The sequence below is a fragment of the Stegodyphus dumicola genome, chromosome 4 (assembly GCF_044657685.1).
Source record: "Stegodyphus dumicola isolate Sdum_Otavi_A_Nest chromosome 4, ASM4465768v1".
Taxonomy (NCBI): domain Eukaryota; kingdom Metazoa; phylum Arthropoda; class Arachnida; order Araneae; family Eresidae; genus Stegodyphus; species Stegodyphus dumicola.
Genome location: NC_140771.1, coordinates 8,401,859 through 8,429,813, shown reverse-complemented (window position 1 = coordinate 8,429,813; position 27,955 = coordinate 8,401,859). Strand labels below are relative to the sequence as shown.

At 32.6% G+C, this 27,955-nt stretch overlaps 1 protein-coding gene across 2 annotated transcripts in view; it reads right to left on the bottom strand.

Annotated features, from left to right (window-relative positions):
* Window positions 1–27,955, bottom strand: part of LOC118187136 (uncharacterized protein ZK1073.1) — a 224,436-nt gene that overhangs the window by 121,903 nt on the left and 74,578 nt on the right. For both annotated transcript variants that reach the window (XM_085814518.1, XM_085814519.1), the window contains exon 2: window positions 11,905–11,955. In XM_085814518.1, the coding sequence (XP_085670644.1) occupies window positions 11,905–11,955 (51 nt within the window). The remainder of the gene's footprint in view (window positions 1–11,904; window positions 11,956–27,955) is intronic.

The window sequence follows — 27,955 nt, the reverse complement described above, 5'->3', positions numbered from 1 at the left end:
TATTGGCCACATTGGGTCAAAGCTCATTCAAAGCGGCAAAAGTAAAAAGAAACTAAGCGAAATTATTAATTATTATGCGGTACAGTATGCCTCAGTTAATAAACCAGTAGGCCAATATAATACACATCTTTAGATAGAGCTCTACGATGCATCAGCATGTTGCAGTATTTATGATTATGATTTATATATCATGATTGTTATGGATTTACGTAACATCCATTGACGTATCATGGACATATTACGGATATATCACGATTTCAGGACTAAAGTATCATGGTTACAATTATGGACTTACATCGAATTTTACGTTATGCAATTACGTATGTATGACGTATAAAGGAAAATATTTCACATCAGTATTACCCAATGTAGCTGTAAATATTTTCAAAATTGAAATAAATGCGGTCTCATCTGCTAATTCGTCTGTTGGAGGGGTATAGCTAGTACCAAATCTTATCTAGTAATAGGATGACTAAACAATGAAAGACTTTTCCTAAGGAAAGTCAGCTCGGTGACCATCCTTAGTGGTATCAAATTCACGGCCACATATGTTCATAATCAATTTCGTACGCATGTTGAGTCTATACTCTAAATAATAATTCATCAATAAGTCCCTGATGATCTTTGTAAGATTCTCCACTGTGTATTTCTAAGTTACACTTAAAAGTGAAGAACCTTAAGAACTAGTAAGCGAATAATCGCTTGAGTTCGTGAGATAGAAAACAACAAGTAAGAAGGGTGAAACAAACCTTTATTATTTCAACTAAAGCTTAACAAAACTCCGTATTGGAGTTGTACAATAAAGCCGACACTTGGGCTTGAACTTAGGCAACTAAGAATTAAACTAAACTAATCTTAACTAAAAAGGTATAGCCGAAGCTATCAAAATTCTAACAGAGTTGGCTCCTTAACGCTAATTGACTGCAAAGCTATTAAGGGCCTAAAGTACGGCTGAGCGTAATAATAGCTTACGAGAGAGTAGCCTAAAAAGGCGGACGCGTGCATCCAGAATATCTGGTATCTCTCTCACTAAGACTGTAGAACTTTGCGGTTAAATACCGCTCTTCCTCATTAGCATTCAGAAGTTATTCTAAAACTACTTTCTGACCGGAAGTGGTAAGTTAAAATTGAGAATCGATGGGAAAGGAAGTTTAACTCAAAATTTAACTGTTAATAAAATTAACATAATCCTTACATATTAACTACGACTTATATTTAGGGTACGGCTTATACTGAGCATCCTGAAAAATCATGCAAGGGCTTATTTTTCAAGTAGACCTTTTTGGGGAGGGATGAGATAAGAACAAAGTTTTTGAGGAGAACTTCAGCGGACACTGCTGATCTTCCTCCGTACTATTCACGCCCAGCTCACACCCAGTGAATCTTCATACTTTAATGACAAAAGTTTTATGTTAGCTTAAATCCGATGACTTATCTTCTCATACACGATCTGTGTACTTAAGTGTGAAATTCCAATAATGGTTTTATTTTAAACCTCCTTATAAGTCAGTAATTCACTAGAAGTCTTAGACGGGGCGATATGTCGCAATTCCGTTTACATGGCGTCAGAATTTAGCTTTGAAACACTCCAATTCCGTATAATTATATATAAAATTTTTATTGCGTGAAGCAGAGCATAAAACCTTGAGCAACTTTGTGGATAGTACATGAAGGTGACAGTGGTATTGAAGTCAGAACTTCACTTCGAAGCTTTGAATTTCAAACTGCACTTAAAATTTAGATAATGACTACTATACATTTTTACATTTTTTAATAAAACGTTATTTTAAAATCACTGCTGCATTTGACCCACCCCAATTAAATACTTTTTTGTAATTAAAACAATTTACGGAATAACTTGTATATATTACATTACTGTTATAAGGTCTATTATAAGGTATTTCTCCCGCCCTCTTAGCATGCTTTCGTGATGTAGTGGTCAGCACACTCGGCGCGTATTCGAGTCCCTTCGAAGGCGTTGCTCATTTTTCTCATCTCTCTTGCTTCAAAAAAAAAAAAAAAAAAAAAAAAAAAAAAACCTAATGTCTACACTATAACTAGTTTTATATAAAGCAGCATTCTTGGAAAAAAAAAAAAAAAAAAAAAGAATGAATATTTTTACTTTTTGAAATAAAGATGTCCCATGGACACTCTGCCGCTCGAACGGTATAGTGGTTAGGAAAGCCGACTGCGATACCAAAAGGTCCGGGTTTGAGTTCCGGAGAGGGCATGGATGTAAATTTTGTCCCATCATAGGAGCTAACGGTGGTCGCCTATTAGGTGCCTCTATGACCACCTTTTCTGGTCTTAGTTGTTTAAAGTAAAGCTTAAAAATGGCTAGCGCTCACTATTTAAAAAAAAATTTAAACTCTGAATTCGACCACACATATAGTTCGTAACGAATAAGAAATGATTAAGAAGTCAAAGACAGTTTCAATAATTTCCTTCTTGAAAGGGTTTGCGGTAAATAATATGTGACGATTCAAGTTTGATCCATAACATACAGTATATAGTAGTAAGATGGCTTCTAACAGATTCAACACATTTGTTCATTTTTGATTCCTATATGTTCGAAGAATCATATAGCGACATTTGCATCACCTCAGTAAAAGGAAAATAAAAAGAATCTGAAATCTCTCAGATTTTATATTACGCCCAAAGGGGCATTTTCTTCATTTATATACACATACAAGTTTCGAGAGCATTTAAGCTAATGTTCCTTTGGGCTAAAAATATTTTAAAACAGCTCATATTTAGAATTTCCGATAGACAGTCTTGCGCACTGGAGATATTTTTTTTTCCCCGTATAGTGTTGCCATTGCTCGTTTGGAAATCGTTGAGTTTGTTAATCAAAAATTCGTTAAAATTTTACAAAATACACAATAAAACAAATTCCAAATTCGGACCTCCAGGTGTCCATATTCTGGTGGAGGACAACGTTATTCAAAATTTGATGGCTCTATGTACCGTTGTTTTTTCACAATGCGAAAAAATTTCATACATTCATGCAAATTCTTCCATTATTTAATTTCTTTAAATATAAAATACAGGACGAAAATATTTTGGTGGCAACGATTTGAAAAGAGATTCAGATTTTTATAGTGATTCAACGCAAAATTCTGTTTTGAGACTAATAGCCCTTCTGGGCTGACACTCCTTTGGGCTAGTAAGTTAAGAAAGAACTGATTTGATAAACTTGATTCTTGACCACACCAAAAAGATACTTGACCACACATACAAAGGAACACATGGGAGAGAGGCAAAGGAAACGAACCACGTCATTCTATGATCAACAACGGATTTCTTACTTTTAAAGCCTAAATCTATATAGTAGTTATTCTGCCATCTGCAATCCGAGGCATGAATGCGAAAAAATATCAAGCAATCACCAAATGAAGCTTATCTTTCTTGTCGCCGAATCGGAGGTCCACGCCTCAGGAGCTGAAGTCTCATCTTCAGACAAAGTTCTCGGACGGAAGGACGCCGCGCTCTATCGATCGCGGCTCGTTGGAAGCAGTAAACTCACTGCAAATTAATCGGAATCGGAGTTCGGGATGAAAGAAATGTTAAGGATGATACAGGACGAATATCGGCTGCCTCTATAACTTTAACTGCCGTGTTAACAAGCAGTTATAAATATTAAACTGATTTTACAACTCGAATAAAAGATACCAGTCACCATTACAAGAAAAAAATTGGTATCATTAAACATATAAATAAAACAATACACAATTAACATATTTTCCCATTACAGAACGAATTTTTTCACTCTTTTTAGCTCCTTGGTAGAGTATTTCTTTTAAATTAAAAGAATACAGATATGAAAGGAAGCAGGAAAACCATCAGATAAATATACTTTCGACCTGCTTTCCGTTTCCGTTAGTCATTCTTAATTTTACAAAGAATATTAAATAGCGCATATTGAAATTACTTCCCAATACCCGATAAAAGCCGAAATCAAATTGAATAAAAAGTATTCATTTCCTCGAAAACCTCTGATAAAGCAAAAACTTGGAAGCTATTCTTGGTAAAGACTTACTTTCGCAACCCAAATTATTTGCAAACAGTTCTGCTATACATTTTAAACAGTTAAATCTTAGCAATCGAAATAAGGCTCACTTCCGATCAGTAAATAGTTTGAAGTATTTGTGAAGCGATATTTGTGATCAATGAGAGATTAGTCGTCTATGAATGAATGGAAAGGAAATAAGAGGAATACGGCAGTTTATAAAAACAACTTAAAATGTTCCCACTTTTGGGCTTTGGACATATTCTACATCATGGAAACGACTGTTATTCCTGTAATACAAAATGTCTGCTACAGACTAAACCATGGACAGAGAGGTGAATGATAAATTGAGTAAAAAGGTTAGAACTGCAGTATATGAATATACGAGAGGCGTCAACAACAATAATAATTGAATAATTTTGAAGATCTATGCATCCTATCTGATATCCGAAGCTCACTCCAACGTCTTAGTAACTGGATTTACGTGGGCGATAAGACTAGTATCTCTGTCCTACAAAAATGACACCTAATTTCTCAGCATCATGATATCTATTTTCAATGGATCCCATCCCATGTAGATCTTTATGGCAACGAAATGGCAGACAAACTGGCAAAGGAGGGCTGTGACCTTTTAACTCCGATCTCTTCCGCTCTTACCTATCTGGAATTATTTTCTCTTTAAACATCACAAATCATGGTGGAGTAGTTGGTGCCTCCTACCCATCTCTTGTACCTGGGCAGCAAGCCTAGTTAGATTCTAACACTTAATGTGACAGGTGCTCTCGAACTGCGCTCTTACGTTTTGCCAGCAGTCATATTTTGAGCCTCTCTTTCAAGGAGAGCATGAAAATCTTTGCCACATGCACTACTAAGTGCCAAGAACATCAGGCGTCTGCCGAGCACATATAAAGATGCTTGGGCCTCTCTAGGGGTGGATTTTTACTCCAATCCCTCCATTGTGTTCGACTGTCTTAGAATCAACTGTCTTTTGGATCTTGCCTGACTTCATCAGAAACAGGGCTGTGGAGTCGGAGTCGGAGTCATGGAGTCGGAATCGGAGTCGGGGAGATTTTAGGGTAAAAGGAGTCGGAGCTGGAGTCGCTAAAAACAAGTCGACTCCGACTCCAGTTTTCGTTGGACAGTTTGAATTTGAAATGAAATTAAAATGAATTGAAAAAAATTAATGACAAGCTGAGTTATTATTTTTATTTATGAACTGTATACATTAATAAATAGTTATTTTCTATTTTATTGACCTATTAATAAATAAATATAAGGGAGGAGGATGGATGTGATATTTGCCATTAATGATTAAACTGATTCATTTAGTTACAAATCTCACTGGTGAATTTAGGTAAGCATCAATAGCAGCAAGAACTCCAAAAATTGGTCCTTGTCTTAGGAAGCGAGCAGGAAAAGGAGCAATTATTGATCAACCAATGTGATAAAGCAAGTACATATTTGATGATAAAGAGGTTTTTAGAAGTAAGAACATTTTTAGAAGATGTAGATAACCCTAATGTTTTACTAACGGAAAGACTGTGGAATGATCTTGCAGAAATGGAATCTCTTCTTTCTATACCGTACATAGCCACAAAAAAGCTGCAATCTGAAGAATTGACAGGAGGCGAGAATGGGATGTTTGTTCTTTCTGAAATGGAGGGCTTATTGCAGATGGAATCATTTCTTCAATGAAGAAAAGGGAAACTAGTTTGCTAGACAATGAGATCTTGCTGGATTATTTATATGGCAATACGAAACACCGAATTTTCTTGGACGACGAACTAATTAAAAAGGCAAAAAAAGTCATCTTTGAGCTTTCAATGAGAATTAAATTATTCTCATAACAACTGAAGAATTCGATGATTCGAATTCTCCAGTTGTTATCCAGCTGCAATTGAGCCTCTGTCATCCTTTTCCATTGATGAATTAGATTTTGAGAAATATCTTTGAATATTGAAAAGGATAAGGCAAAGCAAATGAAAATTTAAAAAAAAAAAAAAAAAAAAAAAGAGCTTTTAGATATAAAAATGAAAAAATACAAACAAGATTTCTATACGGCCTTTAAAGAAATAGAGAAATATGATTGTGATTGCAAGACATCTATTTTAGAACTTATAAAAATCTATCCTGAAAAATTAAAAGAAGTAGCCCTAACAGTAAGAGCTCCTTCTCCTACTCAAGTTAATGTGGAAAGTCTTTTCTCAGCTCTGAAGTTTATCAAATCGGATCTATGGCCCTCCAACAAAGAAAATTTTGCGGAAGCTATACTGTTTCTTAGAAATAACTAATGCCACTTTTTCCATTTCATAATAAATGCTAATTTATATAAATAATTTGCTATGCCATCAATTTTTTTTCTGTAGCATCTATTACTTTTTTTACTCGTATATTACAAAAATAAGCTGTAACCCATGTGTATAACGGCGTTTGTTTTCTTGCATGTTTAATTGCATATTAATTTGATTACAGTACCATTATCTTTATAAAAGTTTTTTCTTCTTTAAGCTATGCAGTACCAGCCCGTACGTTATTGTATTTTTGACTAATAGCAGACCACTATTTATTTTATTTTGATTTTAATTTTGCATTGCTCGGAGTTGCATTTAGCTTTTTTTAACAGTTTTTCTGCGGACGCGTCGGGAAAAAGGAACAGAGAATTGAAGCTCCAAAAAAGATTTATTAGGGACAATGTTTTTTATAAAAAATTTTACTCATCAAATAAGAGCTTCAATGGTCTGTTTCGGCGAAACGCGTAATGGTATTTAGCATAGTTCGACACTCAATCATTTTTCCCTTGAAAAGCCTGGTTGAGGGTACGAGTGGGTTAATTTACCATTTTCCGCTTTGTAATTATTGTATTTTTGCAATTTTGCAATTTATGTTTTCATTATAATTTTTGCATTTTATGTTTTAATATTTTTTTCCGTCAATCTATTTTTATGTGTATTAACTTTTCACATATCACAACGGTCAGATTAGTTTTTTCGTGCATTCGCATGTCTTCCAACATTGATTTTTAACAGTTTTTTTCCGCGCGTAAGCAGTTTTTTTTCCAGTTTTTTCCAGATTAATTTACTTTTTTAAAAAAATTTCTTCTTTGTTAATATTTTAGTAATACAGCGTTGAACTATTTCGTGGAGCTACAGCTCCTGGTAACTTTTTAGCAAGATCGCTGCAACGTTTCTACCTACTATTATTTCATATATTTTTGCAGCATTATGCGCAAAAAACATTTTAAGACCAAATAGGTCTTACGTCTCATTACTTGTTAGCTTTACAATTTCTGTTTCAATTATATATATATATATATATAATTTTCCCTACCGACTCCACAGCCCTCGTCAGACACTGGAGGAAAAGCAACAACAACGAGAGGCGTTCAATAAATATTATGTATCACGACGTGATGACCACGCATGTGCAGTTTTAGCCGAACGGCCTGCAACGCCTCTCTCTCACGTGATTTACATTAGAAGATGGTGATAGTAGCGAAGTAACGAAGGTAATCTGCTGTATGCCAGCGTAATGATAAACATGGTGCTACTTTTGCGTTAACTATTTGTTCTTGTTTTGTTTGTGTGTTAATAAGGTGTTGGTGTCGTTAAATGTCTGGTTTTATTATTTTTATTAGATTTTGAGAAATGTCTGGTTATCGTAATGTGCAATGCCCACATTACGATAATCTACAGTAAGAAGGAAATATACATCCAGAACCCGCCCAAGAAGAAAGGTATGACAATTATGGAACACCCGAGAACGAAAATTGATAAAGTGAGTGCATCATCCTTTGAATGGTAATCTTTAGACACGATGTTACTGGCAGTGATCCTAGTGAAGTAAATATAATGTTTTCTATTTTACTGCAATTTACTGTTATCTTGAGAAACTGCCATGCCAAAATTTAAAGAAAAACAGGGGGTAAAATACTTTGAGAATTCTATTATTTAAATGAACGCGAAAGCTTAAAATATTTGTTGACTGGGATAGCGTTAAATATAATTTAAAGCTGGTTTTTTTTAATAATTTGAGAAAAAGAAAAAAAGCATTTCTGTGTTGTGGAAGATAGGCTGAAATGGTTCGATTTTTAATGCTCTTTCCTTTAACACCAGCGAAAGAATAGAAAAAAATCGAAGTAACACGTATTTTGTTGCCACTTCCGGAAAGCCTGTAGTAATAAGAGCTGAAATGGAACATCGTGATTTAGCCTGGTGGGAAACAGAGAAGAAACAATTATAAAACTATATTAATTCTATTAAGCGAAGTCGGAAGAAAGGTAATTCAAGTTCAACTTTATCACGTAGTCCAACAGGATTCGCTTTCGCTACACAATATGAAAATTTTTTAGCCCAATCCGCCAGCACATGAGAAAAGGAATGCAAGGTGGTATTTCAAATTCTAATTTCAATAAATGCATAAATAACTGATTAAAATTTCGCTACGTGTCTTTCGCTAGACATCTTTACATAGTCGGAAAAATAGTATGCTTATTGGGTGAAAGAAACCTGGCGCAGGCATGTATAAATGTAGCCAAAAGAGTCATGTCGTAAAAATGTAGCCAAAAAAGTCATGTCAAGAACCTGACACTGGTGATGTACACAGATAATCAGGCTAAATCTGAAAATATGCCACAAGTGACTCTCCAAGCCGTTATACGGTAACAACTGCCTGAAGAAACAATTAACTGACATCAGCCTTAGATTGCAAGGGAGTTCACAGGAACTACAGAAACTTGACTATCCAGGTAAATCATGAGTAATAGACTGCATTAAAGAACGCTGTACGTACGAAAACTCACGATTTGTGTTCCACTAACTCAGGCTCAGATATGTGACCGGTTGCAGTGATGCAGAAATTATACTTGAAATATAACGGACTGGAGCCGAATTCTCTTTACTGATGTATGGAAAGTGATTTCAGACAGGTTCTAATTTTGCGGGAGCAAAGTACAGGCAATAAGCTTCAAAACGTCCCTGGAAAGCATCAGTATGAATGAAGGTAGTGAAATCATGGTATGGGCGGATATCATTTTGAATGGCTGCACTGAATTACGCATTTTTTGATAGTGCTACGTGAAGGCTGGAAATATGCAGAAATGAGGCTCTTGATCCTTATATCAGGTTGTTAAGAGTACAATCGACAATAATTTTTCCTTAATAGGCGTCATCATTGCGCTGCACCTATTATCTTGAGGGAGAAGGAATTAATAGAAGAGTGGTCCGCATATTCTACAGATTTCATACAAGTGGAACGCACTAGGATGCCGACTTACATCAACTGCAGCTCCCACGCAGATCTCTCAATGAGCTGCAAGGCGCTAATTATCGTGAATACACTTTGTTACTTCAGTTAACTCGTGAAAAATCATAGTATGGGCCTTACAAACCACGGAAAGTCGAAAGTCGCTTAAATGTTTTCTGTATATCTCTAAAAAGTTGCAGAACCAACTTTTCTCCTCTCTATGTCATATTTCCTATGTTATTATTTAAATTCATTTTTGCAAAAAATAGGCAATTCTGCATTTTGAACATATGTCCGGCATAACAAAATAATCTTGTGCAAGTTTCACGTTCTGCGTTACCAAAGGATCCAAGCTACGAGAATTTTTATAGTTCCTTTCATTGCTCGCGCCAGTATATTTTATTGAGTGTAAACATGCTTTCGTATTCCGATACTACACTTAAACTGATGTCTGCAATTACATGCAGCAGATAGAAAAGTGAATAATCTCAGATTAAAAAAGATATGGAAACACTGTTAGTATTTATAATTAGACGTAATCTTATTAAAAATGCCAGTTAAATCACAGCAATTTTATTTAAATAGAAAATCTGATCTGCGATTTTAGTGATTCCAGACAGACCAGTAAAAAAATAATTTAAGTGGAAATCAAAATACAATATTTTGAGAACTAAAAATAAAAGATTCTATTCACGTAGAAAGTAAGGAAAATTGCTGCCCTTATTCTAAATCAAAAGGTTAAATCGGAAAGAAGAATAAATACTTATACTAAAGAAAGACCCTAGAACAATCCATTATAGGAAAACTCATAAATGTGAGGTCTGTACGTGAAACCACGAGAATCGATAACTAGGAAGAAGGGAAATTATCTTATGGAATAAAACATGAACATAACCTAGACTTATTTGTAACTGCCAAACAGAAGATGAATGTCTTAAAATACATTGGGTTGTGTACATTAATATTCATTAGCAGTTGAAAGAAAACGTATGCGCAGACCAAAACGCTTTTTAAAAATATTATTAATTACATTAACATTCAATAAGGCTAAAAAAGAGCACGTTTTGAAGAATGCTATCAAAACTTTTTATACAAACGGACTTACTTACTTTCATAACTACTAAAAGGATAAAACAGTTTGCATGAACATTTTCACCATGAACCTTAATTTTAAGAAGTAAATACCAGCATCTACCTTACCTTTTTAAAGGAAGGTGGGAATGTTTTGGAATTTAAAAAATATCACATTATTTTCTGGCAACCTTTCGAATTTCACTAGAGATATGAAAGTACTTTCTACAATAACTGTTTATTAGTCATTTTAATTTACATTATTAGATATTACTCTGTTGAATACATAACATAAGAGACAGTGCTAGAGGAATATACGTAACTATTATCATAATTATTAATTTAATAGCAATATAAGCTCTATAAATATTACTGCTACACATGCTAAGAATTTTATAATTTAGAAATTTCTGTTCTTGAGATAAAAGTTCAAGTATTCTTGGGGAAATAAAATAAAAATCTCAGTCTTCTTCCAGGATTTCACAGCATAGAGGAACATGGATAACCATAATTCTTTAAAGTATTCCCATAGGAAACTAAAGGTGAAAGATATAATGACAAGAGGGTCAAGCATTTCCCGCCCTAAACTAAGGCCGAATTACTTCCACCCTTTTCTGGAAAGAAAAGCACACAATAAAAGAGATTAAACTTCGCAGTACATATGGAACCAGATATTCGTTTTAGATATTTAGCCAAATTATTTCACAAATACGCAAAATGATGACTTTATCCAGTTAACTCCACACATTCATGTTTGTTCTTAAGGAGTGTTAGAACCACAAAATCTTCAAAAAATGGTGATTTCGAATTTTTGCATTTTCAAATTCTCTACACTTTTATCTTTCTAAAAATACCAAATTTGAACTGTTAAAAAATATAGTTTTAATTTGTCATCGAATGCTTTGATAAACGAGGATTTTGACAAAAAACGCGTTTTTCTCCAAACGTGATTTTTGTATACTCTATGTACCTTTTCTCAACTACTGCTCACAGTGCATCTAAAATTTTTATGGCTTATTTGATAGGTTTATTAATATTTACTGAAATGAGCGTTTTGTGATAAACTAAGAAAAAATTTTTAATATAATTACGAGAAAAGTGCTTAATTTTACTATACCTAACAAAATATTCTGTAAATTACTCTAAAATTCAAAATGTTTCAAAAGCTCATTTCAATATAATCAGATAGGCATACTTTAATTACACAAAAAATTTTAAGCATGCATATACAGCATATTTTGAGAAAAGGTACGTCGAAAATGGCCAATTTAACATTGTCGGTATATGGGTTTCTGATACCCCTTAAATCATGTTACATTAAAATTAAAATTTTTTTTAACTTATGACAAAAAAGAGATTTGTTTAAATTCTGGTTTCGGAAAAGATCATCTTTTAAGCTCAAGTGCTTTTCCCCATTTTAAAACCTCCGCATATATAAATTAAAATTATAGCACTTATTAATAAATCCCACTATGGTATAAACTTCTAACATACACAATGTTTACATTAATTCGGACTTCTTATTTTATAGCTTATTTTATATTTTTATATTTATTTAGCTTAATATCAAAAATATTACTTACTTGTACATAAACATGCATTTTCCCACATTTCTGCGTTTCTACTTCTAGGTGCTGAAAAAGAAGGAATATAAGAGTTAGAATTAAGCAGCACGTAAAAAATACCATAGATATGTTAACAAATTAACAATAACATTACTACATTACTGCAGATTTTCACAAAAAAAAAAGATTATTTTCTTTTCAATAACAATATTTCGGAGATAAATAAAGCCGTAATCTGTGAAAATAACATGTTAAAGCAGTAAAAAAGTTCTGAAACTTTCAAGCACAAAAAAAGATAACCTACTCCAGTTAGATGTTTGTCACCACAAGGAGGGGAGAGGAAGACAAAAATAACACCAAATCTCTCTTTCTACAAGCCGCAAAAAAAAAAAAAAAAAAAAAAAAAAAATCCAAATTTATAAACTTTTTCTTTTAAATTTTAAAATATCACTCGAAAAATTTGGAAATTTTGAAATAATCAATAAATTAATGAGTACAGCATAATAAACGGGGTTTATTTGCCTAAGAGAAGGGATTGGATTTCGTGGAAAACGTTTTGAGGAAAGGCGGCTGCTATACACGTTACACATAGGAAAAACCACGAAAAACAATCTTGCAGCTAGATTGTTCGCCTGGGTGTGAACTCAAGTCAGGTTTTCCTTAAATAAATAAACTTCGCTTGCTTTATCCTAAATAACTGGTCTAACATGGCAGCTAGCTTATAAATTGTATTGTAAAAACTCAAATCTGTTAAAAAAAATGTCACAAGCTGAAAGAATGATGAGCGTTCTTTTTGTTTATCTGATAGGCATAACATGGCATTTAGTAGCTTAATCCACCAAGCAAACGAAATACTCCAGGTATCTGATGACGCTGGGGTCTAAAGTAATTTTTAAAACACATAATAATATTAAAATAATCCTTACAAATACATTTCGTAACGATTATTTTCCAAATTTTCGAATTCCTGAATGGGTTTTCTCTGCGAATCAAACAACAACAGACCATGACAATTTTCTATCTGATACTTCATATCTTTCAAGCACAAAAAAAGATAACCTACTCCAGTTAGATGTTTGTCACCACAAGGAGGGGAGAGGAAGACAAAAATAACACCAAATCTCTCTTTCTACAAGCCGCCAAAAAAAAAAAAAAAAAAAAAAAAAAAAAATCCAAATTTATAAACTTTTTCTTTTAAATTTTAAAATATCACTCGAAAAATTTGGAAATTTTGAAATAATCAATAAATTAATGAGTACAGCATAATAAACGGGGTTTATTTGCCTAAGAGAAGGGATTGGATTTCGTGGAAAACGTTTTGAGGAAAGGCGGCTGCTATACACGTTACACATAGGAAAAACCACGAAAAACAATCTTGCAGCTAGATTGTTCGCCTGGGTGTGAACTCAAGTCAGGTTTTCCTTAAATAAATAAACTTCGCTTGCTTTATCCTAAATAACTGGTCTAACATGGCAGCTAGCTTATAAATTGTATTGTAAAAACTCAAATCTGTTAAAAAAAATGTCACAAGCTGAAAGAATGATGAGCGTTCTTTTTGTTTATCTGATAGGCATAACATGGCATTTAGTAGCTTAATCCACCAAGCAAACGAAATACTCCAGGTATCTGATGACGCTGGGGTCTAAAGTAATTTTTAAAACACATAATAATATTAAAATAATCCTTACAAATACATTTCGTAACGATTATTTTCCAAATTTTCGAATTCCTGAATGGGTTTTCTCTGCGAATCAAACAACAACAGACCATGACAATTTTCTATCTGATACTTCATATACGAAAGCTCTACAGATTCATCTAACAATAATTCTTAGACACACCGCTGAGTTAGAATATACGTATTATTTTAAGTTTAATGTTTTAATATCAATATCTCATTAAATCTAATTCTTTTAAAGGTGGATATGAATTATTTTTAAACTTTAAAAAAGTTATTTTTACGGTTAAATACATACAACACTTTTCTCCCGAAGAAATAAAATTACACAGTTGACATTTATAACCATCCCTTGCGTAATATGAAAAAAGAATTCTAAGTGGCGCTAGAAGGAAATAGATTTAGTCTCTCATACAGTCCAGCGATTCTTAACCATTTGACTAACGCGTACCAGCTAAACAAAAATTGAAAACCATGAGTACCACCACTCTTGAACAAAGCTCAGATCGCATCAATTTACGAGTGTTAGAGACAAAACTCAATCAGGACGTTAGGGTTTTAATTTTTGAATTTAATAGTTAAAAATACTTTGCTTCTTTGCGTACCACATATTTTTCCTTGCGTACCACCAATGGTACGCATACCACCAGTTGAGAACCCTTGATATAGTCATTTAATCTCATTCTTTAGGGAAATGGACGTATTCTAATTAGCAGGGAATTTCTTAATCAGTCGCTGTAATGGAACGATATAACAAGCATGATTTGTATTTATATCTTTAAAACACATTAAATTATCTGTAAGTCTTTATCAAAAAATATCCTTGAGCAATCAGCATTCTCAAATATGTTAGGATTAATAATATATGATTACAAATAACCATGCAAGTTGGGGAAGAAAACTGTTTTATGGCTATACCTTTCAATAATAATCCTCTCTGTCGTTATTATTCTCTTTTTGTAACTTTATCAACAATGAAGTTAATTAGTCTTCCATTAACTCACTTCACAGACAGATTCGAAATATATTAAAATGATCTAATATATTGCATATTTTTATTACATTACACTTATTGCACATATATTAATATTTCTTAATTTTTTTAAATCCTCGTCAATTAATTGTTTCATTAAGACTAAAATCCACGTAGATCTGAGACTCCAGTACTAACACAAATAAGAACTCGAATAAAGGAATGCAAAATATGTTTAAAGGAATTTTTTTAGTAATTGACATTTTAAAAACTATTTGTAAAACATAAAAAACATTCTTTTAAATAATAAAGGAGTTTGAAGAAACAACTACGCTCGAATACTATTAAGTGCCTTAGAAAAGACAGAATTAGTAAAATGAAGAAACAAATGTGGATTATCTATGGCAGGTACAAATGAAACTGAAAAAAACGTTGTCAGAAGACTTCTAACATGCATTTATATTTTAGATAATAAAGGAATTTAAATAAGCAACTAAGCTCGAGTAATACTGATGGCATTCGAAATAGCAGAATTCATAAATGAAGACAACAAATGTTGGTTACCTATGATAGGTAGACGGGAAAAGGGCAAAGCCTCTTCAAAAGAATTTGTAACATGCATTTAAATCAAGATTCCCAATATACATATTATTTCAATGCTACACCACATGCTCATATACCAGCTGCTCCCATTTCCAATACATGCCATCTTTTTTTTCAACAAAAAATAGTACTTTCACCAAATGACAAATATATAAAGACTGCCTTTTCAATCCATGCCAATTCATTTTCAAAAAATTCGTTCTGTCAATTTCGAAATCCAAACAACTATTATAAGAAAGACATTTCCGTCAGTCTTCGAAATACAGAAACTCAAAGCAGAGTTTATTTTCCTTTAAATTCTAAATTATCCCTAATACTTGTTAAATATTTTATACATGAGGTGTCCACAATATAAAATATCTATTTCATTGTCAGCTTTTGAATTTTTGGGGAAAAAAAAAAAAAAAACCGCTTCTCTTTGATACTTTCTGAGTTCTTTTAGGTTTTCCCCAAAGCACAGATATACGTGTAACTAAACGTGTGTGTGCTTTGATGAAATAGAACAACATATTGCTAATAAATATATCATACAGAATGAATGTAAATTTCTTTTTTGTTTTTAAGTGACGCATAATCTCAGTGCCCCTGATAAGTTTGTAAAAATAATGGCTTATACGTTTGACAGTGTGACCCGATTACCAGATTTCATCACTTAGGCACCTACGCTTTTATTATTTGTGATATAGGTAGTAACCAAATGCCTTCGGGTAGGCGACAGTGATGTTACAAAAGGAACGTGGTCACCGCCATCTTGAATCACGTGACACCAGGAAATGACGTGTGTCTGAGTGTCATCATACACAATGTTTTTTTTTGGGGGGGGTTGGAGGGGAACGTTAATATTTTGCTTTTGTGGCAACAGCCTCTTGAATCATGTGTTTGGGATGAAATTAATTTTCCTTTAATTATTGAACGTCACTATTTTTTTTAATTTGTAATTATTTTTAATTGAGCGTCTCATTATTTAATATTTATTCATTTTTAATTGATTCCATTCTTTATTTTAATAAACTTTTCCATGAAATTTACCCCCAATGCCAGGCATACAATTTTTCAGGCTTGCGTTTTGACCTTGTCTAATCGTGACTTTCACCTTCGGGAATTTCGCCATGGTCTAACAGCAGACACACATGCACCTTTATAAGAGAAGGACCTTATATTTCTTATAAGATCCATGCGGACACAACTATGAAGTCACTAGCCTGGTATACCGCGCATGGAGGGCCAGATTTAGACTTGAATTAAGATAAGCCATTTGAAATATGGCGCCCTTTATAAGTCTGTTAAGTATAACAGACTTACTCGTGAGTCTGTTAAGTATAACAGACTATATTTAAACTATATTTAAAATTTTTTGGGGGCCCCCGAGAAAGTGGGGGCTCTAAGCATAGCTTGTGTAGCTTATACGTAAATCCTGCACTGCGCGCATGCGCAAGCCTGTTTCAACGTTCCCAAGCGCTTTAGACCTTTGTGCATACGCGACGGCAAATGAATGCGCTTTTATAAAAAAAAAGACTACACTTTCAAAAGCATCACTTTAGCTAATTATCATATTCATATATGTCTTCGAATACTGAACCTAGCTAGGATTTTTAAAATACTGAAGATTTCGCGCCCCCTCCTTTTTGCCATGAATAGGAAAACATTTCAAATTTCGTAACAACAATTTGGCGCCTCCTGGATGCTGCACCCGGGTTCAGATGTCCCCTCCCCAGCTACGCCACTGTTCGAACATATATATTATTTAATTCGTCATGAACATCATATATTATAAGTAACTGAGATACATTGCACAGAGTATGAAACACATTTCTTTTCCTTCTTATCTTTTACTGTACTAAATTTATTATTTTTCACTCCATACTTTTTGTTTTATGCAAACATTAATTTTATCTTTACGTTATTTTTCTTTCCACGTTTTAATTTTTACAAAAGTTTTTTTTTTCTTCTCACTTTTTATTTAGAATTTTTTTAAAATTATTTTACAAAAGTTATACTTTTCATTTTAATTTTCCTTTTCACATTTTTATTATTTTGTATCACTATTTATTTTACAAAAGTAACATTTATTTTTTTCTTTTTACTTTTTAAACTTTACTTACTTTGCATTGTTCGCAATAAACGTAAATTTTTATTTTTCCTCCTTACATATTTTTATTTCGAAAATAAATTTTAGTTTAACTTTTCCCCTTGTTTTAAATATTTACTGATGCTTTATTTCTATCTCTCGAAAAGCAAATTTACACATATTTTATTGTCTAAGAAATTTAAGCTGGAATTTGCATGCATATCCAATCATGCTATAGTCCAGAGGTGGGGAACATTTTTACCATAAGAGGCCGCATTTAAATCAGGCAGCGATAATAAATTTTATTTAAACTCACGAATTTTAAATCGAAGACAAACTTTTGACCATAGCCGGTAAACAATATGAAAGATCTAAATAAAAGCTTATAGAAAAAGAGTAAGCTACAGCTAAATAACGCATTTGAAACATCGCTGTAGCACGTACCATTTATTTAAACACACAGTTGTATTTTCTCGAGTTAAAACATTCATTAAAAATGCTGACTGCTTAAATTCCTGAAAAAGAAGCAAATCCACACATAAATAACGCATTTTGTACATTCATGTAGGATTTACGCATCATTCATTTAAATGCTAAATACACAGCTACATTTTCTTGAGTTAAAATATACATTAAAATGTTGATAATTCATGATAAGCTTATTCCTTATGCTCAAGTCGGTGAAGTAGAAAAAATTATGTGAAGTACAATAAAATTAAACTCCATGACAGAAACTAAATTAAATACTTAGAATGCTATAAAATTAAATCAGGAATCTAGAATATTAGTTGCCAATTAATGTTTAATTAATGTTTTCTAAAGTAATTATCAAAATCTAAGCGAAAGGATTCCAATTTTGAGTTGCACATTGCGCAATTTACACCTTTCAAAGAAATTTCTTTTCCGCTATTTGCATTAACTTCAAAATTACTGCTTTAAACAGTGGTCATATTCCGGAAATTTCATCACTTTATTGATAATATTCATATTAATTTAATTATACATACAAGTCTTAGCGGAAATTCCTCTTTGAGATAACCATTCTATCGCAGACTTAAAAATGAAGAACACATGAGCTATTCGTTAAAAAAGATATATATATATATGGTCTTTTGTATGTCAAAGTTGAAAATACGAAACTTTTAAACAAAATGTAGACAACAAAATGTAGTTTTATTTTAAAAGTTTGACAAACTTTTAAAATAAAATTAAATAAAACGAACGTTATACGGAATTTTTCCATTCCAGCATGCCTTTGTGGTGTAACAGTAGCACACTCGATGCGTATTCGAGAGCTGCGTGTTCGAGTCCCAGTGAGGGCATTGTTCATTTTTCGCGTCTTCTGCTATCAAAAAAAGCCAAATGACTCTATAACATCAGATTAATTTTTCAATAAAAAGGACATAAGCATATAATGAGCGAGCCAAGAGTTTCTTAAATAGAATACTTAAGATTCTATTTAAGGAACACTTTGAAAAATCAATGACGCACGCTTAAAAACATAATTATTTAAAGTTTATTCGCATCTTACTCAAGAACACTACCATATTTGTCTGTCTGTGAAACATGAATTCATGTAATTGTCTGACAAAAAGTAATTTTTACGCACAGAAGCTAAAGAAACTATACATTTGAAAATTTCCAGTTAAAGAATTTTAAAATGAATAATGAGAACTACTTGGATTATTGACATAAGACTATCAATTAATAAATAGAAACTGCCAATAAAATAGTAATGATTATATGAATATGGTAAATTCATTCATTTTTAAGATAATTAACATATACTTTCCTCATTTCTCAATAGATAACGGAAAATAATAAGGAAAAATTTACGCCGCTTAAATATGTCATTTGTATATTAATTTCTAACATATTTAACTGGCTTTTGTTTTGAGTCAACAGGAGTCAGTATTATAAAACACGAGAACAACTGCACTACGTTAAAAATGTTAGTTGTAGTTGCTGGACTCCAGTCAAAAAAATGTAGCCAAGTTTTTCCAAAATGGCACCCTGAGTTTCTAGATAGTACTATTATCTATTTCAGTCTCTCAGAATTCAATCCGTTATAGCTATTAACTAAGTTACAGGGATGTCTGCCAAAAAGAAAAGAAAATATTCTTTTGCTGTCAGTACGTTAACTTTCTCGTTCAACACAATTCCAGCAATTCTTTCAATTATATATCAAACATACTCAACCATATTCAAAACTAGACAGTCCGTAAGACAATGTGTTCTAAACCTTCGTTTTGAAGCGTGTATATAATCAATTATTTTTATCTTCCATAAGAAGAAATTGCTGATTATAGTAGCATAAAGTATGAACTAAAGATAACTTTACCAATAAAAATTTTTGACAATGCAGAGCTTAATATGATTATTAGCATATGTACCTCCCTAAATTCCTCCAGTAATAGATGACGTCACTTTCTATAAACAGTTTTCATACGTTTCATTCTGCGCTGGATCATGATAAGCACATTCTCCAACTGTACGCTGAAATCTTAATTCATTTGAGAACCGAAGACAGCACAGCAGCAATGCTTCAGTATTTTACAACTCTGCTTTGATTATTTGTTAATATCGGATGTAACAATGGCTCCAGTTATGCAGTCTTTCTGAAGAAGAAGATTATCTGCACCATTGCAATGTTTATTTGCACCAATATTGAAATTGCTTAAAAGGAAGTTCAGTGAGATTCTATGAACGATTTGAATGAGAATTTGGGACCAATTAATGACGTGTTTGGGAGTTAACAGTTTTACTAGAATATTTACGTACATTATATATGATTTTTATTCTGACAATTAGTGAAACAGTACGTAATATCCTGTATATATGAATGGTTTTCAGCTTTCTAAATATTCGACAAACTAAAGAATTTGATAAATCCTGTACTGACAAAGCATAAATAAACCTTTCGGTTAAAAAAGGAAAACATCTCAACAGTATTATGGATATTGGACTGGATACAGTGCTGAATTTTATAATGGTTTCCAATAAATACCATTAGGCATGCTAATCATAAGGTAAATTAAAACAGAAAACAAGGTAATTTTTAATAGTGATAACACTAACTAATATAAACTTTGCCACAGATCAATATAGATTTGCATTCTACGCATTCAATTATGCCAATTTCAGATATGCACTCTGAATTTTTCTATCGCCCAAAGTTTCTGACTGACGTCATGTTCTAAAATATAAGTGATATTATAAGCATGTGCGGGTATATCTCCAAAAGAGAAGCTCTTCTTCTTTCAAGTTCACCTGTTAATGTTTAGATGTATGCTTTCTTTTATTTTGCACTCTGGTTGTTCAAGTGGCAATTTTTACTGCCTTACGATTTCCTTCCTGGTTTCATAATGCTTCTTTCTTCTATTAACCTGTATTTCTGCCTCAATATTTCTTTACTGGCATACTGTTATCACTATATTTTCAATGATGTGCCCTATGCCAATAATGCAAGCTCTATCTAAAATTTAAGATCAATTTTTTAAAGTATTCTTATGTTTTTTTCTAGGTTACAGATATTCTTATAAATGTTATATTATGTTACATAATGTTATATTATGTTATAATGTTATATAATGTGTTTACTTAAGTTTAAATGAAATGCGCATGTATATGGAAATTCAAAGACTGAAAAGTATATATATATTTTTTTTCATTTGATTATAATATTTTTTTCCCATTTGAGGAATAATGCCATTCCAATAATTTTTTTTTCATTTGAGGACACATTTTCTACACATATTAATAGATCAGAATGCTATTATACTGGAGAAAAGCATATAAAACCTTTCTAGAAAAGATCCATTATGAAAAGTTTAATGAAATATTTGACGTGATTTAAAAATAACTTTTATTTTCTTCGGAAATATAAGAAATACTGCTATTTCCTTTCCCAAAGGCACAAAAGAAACAGGAAAAATAATTACAAACTGTAAAAATTAGCCAAAATAAACATCAGCAAAAAAAAAAAAAAATTAATGCCATCAATAAAACACTTGCTGATCTCAAAAAAAATATGGCTTCCTCAACCCTCAATAATTTATCATTACACAAAAAGCTAGGATTTCTGACAAATTATGAAGATAATGGAAAAAATGCAGTATTCACGTACTTAAGAAATAAATGTTCCTAATATTAAGTCATGGTAAAAACAAAGAAGTTATTTTCGCAGGACAACAAATTAAGAAATAATTTCTAAAAAAGAAATCAATAAGCTGTTCACAATCCAAAGAAAAAAACCTTGTGTGTCATTCTTTTTAAAATATTTGCTGACAATGCTTACGACTGAGAAATACTAAATTATAAAGATTATTTTTTTAAATCATACGAAGCCAATAAGATGTGAAAAGCAAAAAGATGCAGTTTTAAAATATTCATGGTTTGCATTCCCACTTGAGATTTCTTCATTGCCAATTCTCACAGCAGTGAAAGATAAACATGGTGAGAGTTTTTAACGGGACTGTGGAGTCGGTAGGGAAAATGGCCGACTCCGACTCCTGGAATTTTTATATTAAATTAGCATTTATTTTGAAATATTAAAACTGGCATTAGTTATTTCTAAGAAACAGTATAGCTTCGCCAAGAGCTTCTTTGCTGGAGGGTCATAGATCCGATTGGATAAACTTCAGAGCTGAGAAGTCTTTCCAAACAACTTGAGTAAGAAGAAGAGCTGTTACTGTTAGGGCTACTTCTTTTAACTTTTCAGGATAGATTTTTATAAGTTCTAAAAGAGGTGTCGTGCAAGTGCAATCATATTTCTCTATTTCTTCAAAGGCCGTGTAGAAATCTTGTTTGTATTTTTTCATTTTTATATCTAAAGGTACTTGGTTCTTTATTTTCATTCGCTTTCTTTGCCTTAGCCTTTTCTATATTATCCAAAAATATTTCTCAAAATCTAATTCGTCACTGGAAGAGGATGATAGAGACTCAATTGCATTGTCTGCAGTTTGACTGTCCTGATTCGAATTCTCCAATTGTTCTGAGAATAATTTCATTCTTAATGAAAATTCATAGATGGCTTTCTTTGCTTTTTTAATTTGTTCGTCATCCAAGAAAATTCGGTGTTTGGGATCTACATATATTGAATCCAGCAAGATCTCATTGTCTAGCAAACTAGTTTCTCTTTTCTTCATTGAAGAAATGATTCCTTCTGCAATAATACCTCCATTTTTCCATTCTCGCCTCCTGGCAATTTTTCAGATTGCAGCTTTTTTGTGGCTAGATATGGTGTAGAAAAAGAGTTTCCAATTCTGCAAGATCATTCCAGTCTTTCTGTTAATGAAACATTAGGGTTATCTACATCTTCTAAAAAAGTTCTGAATTCTAAAAACCTCTTTATCTATCATCAAATATGTACTTCCATAACGCGTTGCTTGATCAATAATTGCTCCGTTTCCCGCTGGCTTCCTAAGAATGGCAACAATTTTGGGGGTTCTTGCTTCTATTGCTGCTTACCTAAATTTACCAGTGAGATTTGTAACTAAATGAATCAGTTTAATCACTAAAGGCAAATATCACATCCATCCCCTTCCCTTATATTTATTTATTAATACGTCAATAAAATAGAAAATAACTATTTATTAATGTATACGGTTCATAAATAAAAATAATAACTCAGCTTGTCATTATTTTTTTCAATTTATTTTAATTTCATTTCAAATTCAAACTGTCCCACAAAAACTGGAGTCGGAGTCGACCTGTTTTTAGTGACTCCAGCTCCGACACCTTTTACCCTAAAATCTGCCCGACTCCATGACTCCGACTCCACAGCCCTGGTTTTTAACCAGAAAATTTCTGATTCTGTGAAAAGTTGTAAAATCAGTTATACATCAGCTATACTAGTAATCTATTTCCTGACTTCTGTTGTAATTTAACATAGACGTTTTTAAGCCAAGTAATGTGCGAACTTTTAAATAATTTTTGTACATAAAGTTTCACATATATGCATCAGAAAAACATCACACGATGAGAAAATTCTACTTACATAACGAAATACTACGATTCAGCAACATATAGTATCAGATTTACATATTTAGTGATGGAAAGTTAAAATTTTTTACTATCTGTAATTTAAATACTTTAATACTATAAAGTTATATATTGTACATTATTGTATTATTAATGTTATTATTATAATTATTATTATCGTACTATTACTTTTATTACTGTATTATTATTCTTACTGCTATTACAGTAATACTAACAAGCAAGACATGATTATCAAGCTCTTACTAAATCAAAACTCTAAGTTTAAAAGAATGTTAAGCTGTTTAAAGTTGTGAGTATGGTATACATAGTATACATAAGATAAAAAGAAGGAAGTTGATTTCGGAAATATCTGCAGAATACCTGAAGAAAATCATAAGGGCGTTAGGGTTCTCATGAGGCAATGAGCCATTACAAAGAAAATTTTATTTTAAATAAATAAGTAAATAAATAAATAGAAATATTTCTATTTGATTTTTGGGATATAAAAAAAGAAAAATTTGAACTTATTCAGAAGTATGGATAGTTTAGTATTTTATCAAACTAAATGCAGGATATGTGTAAAGCCATAGTACAGTATGATAAAACCGTAGAAAATTATTTCTATGCATAATCCTTATAAATTAAAATGTAGATAAGGAAAATTTCTCATTTATAGATCTTTCCTGAACGACCCATTGAAAGTCCTATTAACCGTACTCTATTTTCTGAATAACAGAGATGAAAAACGAAAGATGGATTTTATCAATCAGTCCAGTAGAACAGGAGATACAAAACTGTACTGCCTTCTTTTTGACTGAGTGTACTTAGGCATGGACATGTATATGAAGGAACCCTTTTAAAGCACCTTGTCCTATTTGTTCCTAAAAGTTTAACATTGTAAATTACAACTGAATTTTTACTTTCCTATAAAAATTACAATGTTTAGTTCCCATGAGTAAAACATTCAAAATTATTTAAGATCATATTCGCACTATTAAACAGCCTTAACAATAGCTCCAAACAATAAGGTCGTACATAAGAGCACTGAAAATCCATCTTATGAACTCTTGTTGTTTTGTTTTACGCTAACCACTTTTGAACAGAATTGTTTAAATCCGAAATGACACAGTTGATAAACAAATGAATAAAATCTCTTAACTGTTAATAAAAATTACAATATGTATTGTTTCAGAGATTTTGCATACTATATCACTTAAGCGTATCTCCATGGAATTTTAACTATAAATAAATCTTTTAAATGAAACTTAATAAATATTTTTAAATAAAGCAGTTTAAATTGAAAAACATTTGCTTCTTCCAATGGAATCCAAATTTAAATACTATTTACGAATTTTACAAAAATGATTGACATTTAAGTGTTCTATATTTCTCGAACAACTGCCTCCGTTTTTTTCCTATTGCCTTTGCCAGTCATTTCCAGATAAAATTCTTGTAAAATAATGATTTTCTTGCTCTTAAGGGGCCGATGAACTTTAAAAATTAGTTTTTTTAAGAGTTTGTGTTTTCAACTGGAACTTTTACATACATATTATAACATCAGTTTATAAAATATATATTCAAAATTTCAATTTATTTTAAATTAAAAATTTTTTAAACAAATAATTAATTATTTTAATTAAAGATTAAAAATGCTCCTTGCGCTCTAATTTTCAATATTTTTTCCTAATTTCTCCTTTGAGTTATAAAGACTTAACAAAAGTTTTTTTGTATCCGTTATTGAATACGATGGATCAAAAATTTTTAAAAGGGATTTTTGTGAACTTAAACCAAGTTTTCGGGAAAATATCACCTTTTGTTAAACATTTATTACAAGTTTAAACTTCTTAATAACCTCCTATCCAAAAATGCATACACAGTTCTACTGTAACATATAACAAGATAGTGTGTTCCAAATATAATTCATTTTGAACTGAAAATGAGCCGCATGGAGCATTTTCAAGACATACGAACTGCGAAAAAATTTGTTTTGTGAAAACCGAATTTAAAGTTTTTCTTCAAACTTGCCTTTAATGTATGGTCATGAGAAACAGCAAAATTGACTTTAAATATGAATTTGTAAACACTAGATAACATTTTCGTATCATTTAACTGTTTTTAATCTCATAATATTAAATATGACAAATATAAACGTATCGCATATCGCAAGTTAGTATGTGATTCAAAGTTATAGGGAGAAATAATTTATGCATTATATCCAATGAAACTTTTAAAATTTACCCGCACCATACGTTTAATCTAAATTTGTCACATTTACATTACCTTTTAATGCTTTACAATATTGTTTACTATTTCTGTTTTTTCCCAAGCAGGTAAACTTCTGTTTTTGGCTTGGTTCAATCGACGTTGATCCCGCATTTTTGCAACGAATAGGGAAAACGAGTTTGTTTCCCCCTGCTCTATGCGTATAGCATTTACATAACCAAAGTTAAATTCATTAATAGTTGTCAATACTTTGACATTTCTAGCCTTTTTTTTTTAAGAAATACACACTTCTTTTGGGCAAATTATAACTATCGATTATAACTATTGAAATATATATATATATATATATATATATATATATATTAATTGAAATAAAATATAAATTAGAACTATTGAAATGCACTTTTTTTTTTTTTTTTTTTTTTTTTTTACATTTTCACCAAAATTTAAAGGGCAAAGTTTATATTGTTTACACATTTTAAATGCTTGCAACTTCTTTAAAAATTACAATATTTGAATTCGGTTTTCAGCATATGATGTAGTTACGTATATAGAATATTACGAGAGTAAAAAAACAAATTCAATATTTTAGTTGATTTTTAGCTATTTTAAAGTCCACCGTCCCCTTAAAGAATGAATTGCCATTAGGAGTTTTAAAATTTTTAAAAATTGCTTACACTAATAACGCAACAAATAATTTATTGAAAATACACTGAGACTTCATAACGAAAGTCGCTAAACAGTAATAATATATTATAAACTTTTGATTTTAAATTAAAAATTATTAAACAATTGTTTTGCCATTTTTTTAAATTGAAGTAGTTTAAAGATACTACGGCAGTATAAAAAAAAATTATGGCTCTTATCATGTAAACATAACACTAGAATGAAATGAGTCGACTTGCACTACATCGATAATTTGTGCAGTCCCTGACCTTTCCAGGCAAACGAATCCCTATGCCGCCACTGACGTCATAAAACTCAGTACCGACGTCGCCATGACGTCATTCAGAATTAAGGGACCTAGTACTGTTCGCCCCCAGTAACTAGTTGCATGTCGTTTATAAGGAATCACACGGCAGTTTACAATTTACCATTATTTTCCCCTTCACTAAGTTAATTACAAAAGAGAAAAAAAAAATGTAACAAAAGATTAAAATTTTTTAAAAGTTTTCGAAATGGTGTATTCTTTTCTCCGAGCAAGGAAAATACGCATTTTTTCCGGAATGGAAGGGGAAAATTCCTTACGTTCTGTTCCTTAAAAGATTTCATATTACGAAGGAATTAAAACTTCTGTTGCGATGGAATTTAAAGAAATCTTGACATTGTATGGCCCGCAGTCATTTTAAGATTTGTATGTAGTAATGCAAATACACAGTCCAGTCACATTAATGTGACCATCTGTCAAAAGCCAGAATAACCACCTTTCGCAGAGCGGACTGCTGCGAGACGTGCAGGAAGAGAGTCACATAGGTCCCTGAAGGTGTTCTCTGGGATGTTGAGCCATGCCGACTCTAATGCCGTGGCCAGCTGCGCTAGATTACGCGGTTGAGGATCCATGGCGCGAACAACTCGATCGAGATGGTCCCACAGATGCTCGATTGGGTTTAAGTCAGGTAAGTTTGCTGGCCAGGGGAGGACGGTAAACTCATCCTGGTGCTCTTCGAACCACGCACGTACACTGGCAGCTGTATGGCACCTCGCATTGTCCTGCTGGAAGATGCCATCATCCTGAGGAAAAGCAATGCGCATGTAGGGGTGAACATGGTCCGCAAGGACAGATGCGTACTTGTATTGATCCATTGTGCCTTCCACAATGATCAGTGAACCTAGAGAATGCCAGGAAAACATTCCCCAGACCATAATGCTCCCGCCTCCAGCTTGGACCGTTCCGGCAATGGTTGCAGGGTGGTTCCTTTCAGAGGTTTTACGCCTTATACGCCAACGTCCATCTGTCCGATGGAGCATAAAACGCGATTCATCCGAAAACGCAACCTGTCGCCACTCAGTGGACGTCCAGCTGCTGTACTGGCGTGCAAATTCTAGCCTTCGCCGTCGATGAACAGCAGTCAGCATAGGTGCACGAACCAGGCGTCTGCTTCGGAGGCTCAGACGCAGCAATGTTCGCTGAATAGTACTTTGGGAGACACTTTTGGTAGCCCCTTGGTTCATTTTGGTGGTCAGTTGCTCAACGGTAGCCCGTCTATCTGCCCGAACGCATCTCCGCAACCGTCGTTCGCCTCTGTCATCTATGGCCCGTGGTGCACCACATTTGCCACGTCGCTGATTTTGGACAGTCCCATTTTGCCATGCACGGTACACTTTAACCACGGCAGCACGCGAACAGTTCACAAACTCAGCCGTTTCGGAAATGCTTCCACCCTTGGCCCGAAAGCCAATGATCATGCCCTTTTGGAAGTCGGATAAATCGCTTCGTTTCTGCATTACGCCAACGATTGAAATGTTTTCCGAAGCCCTCACACACCCTTTATATACGCTCAACTGCACTGTGCTGCCACCTGCCTTCTGTGATTGGTTATTT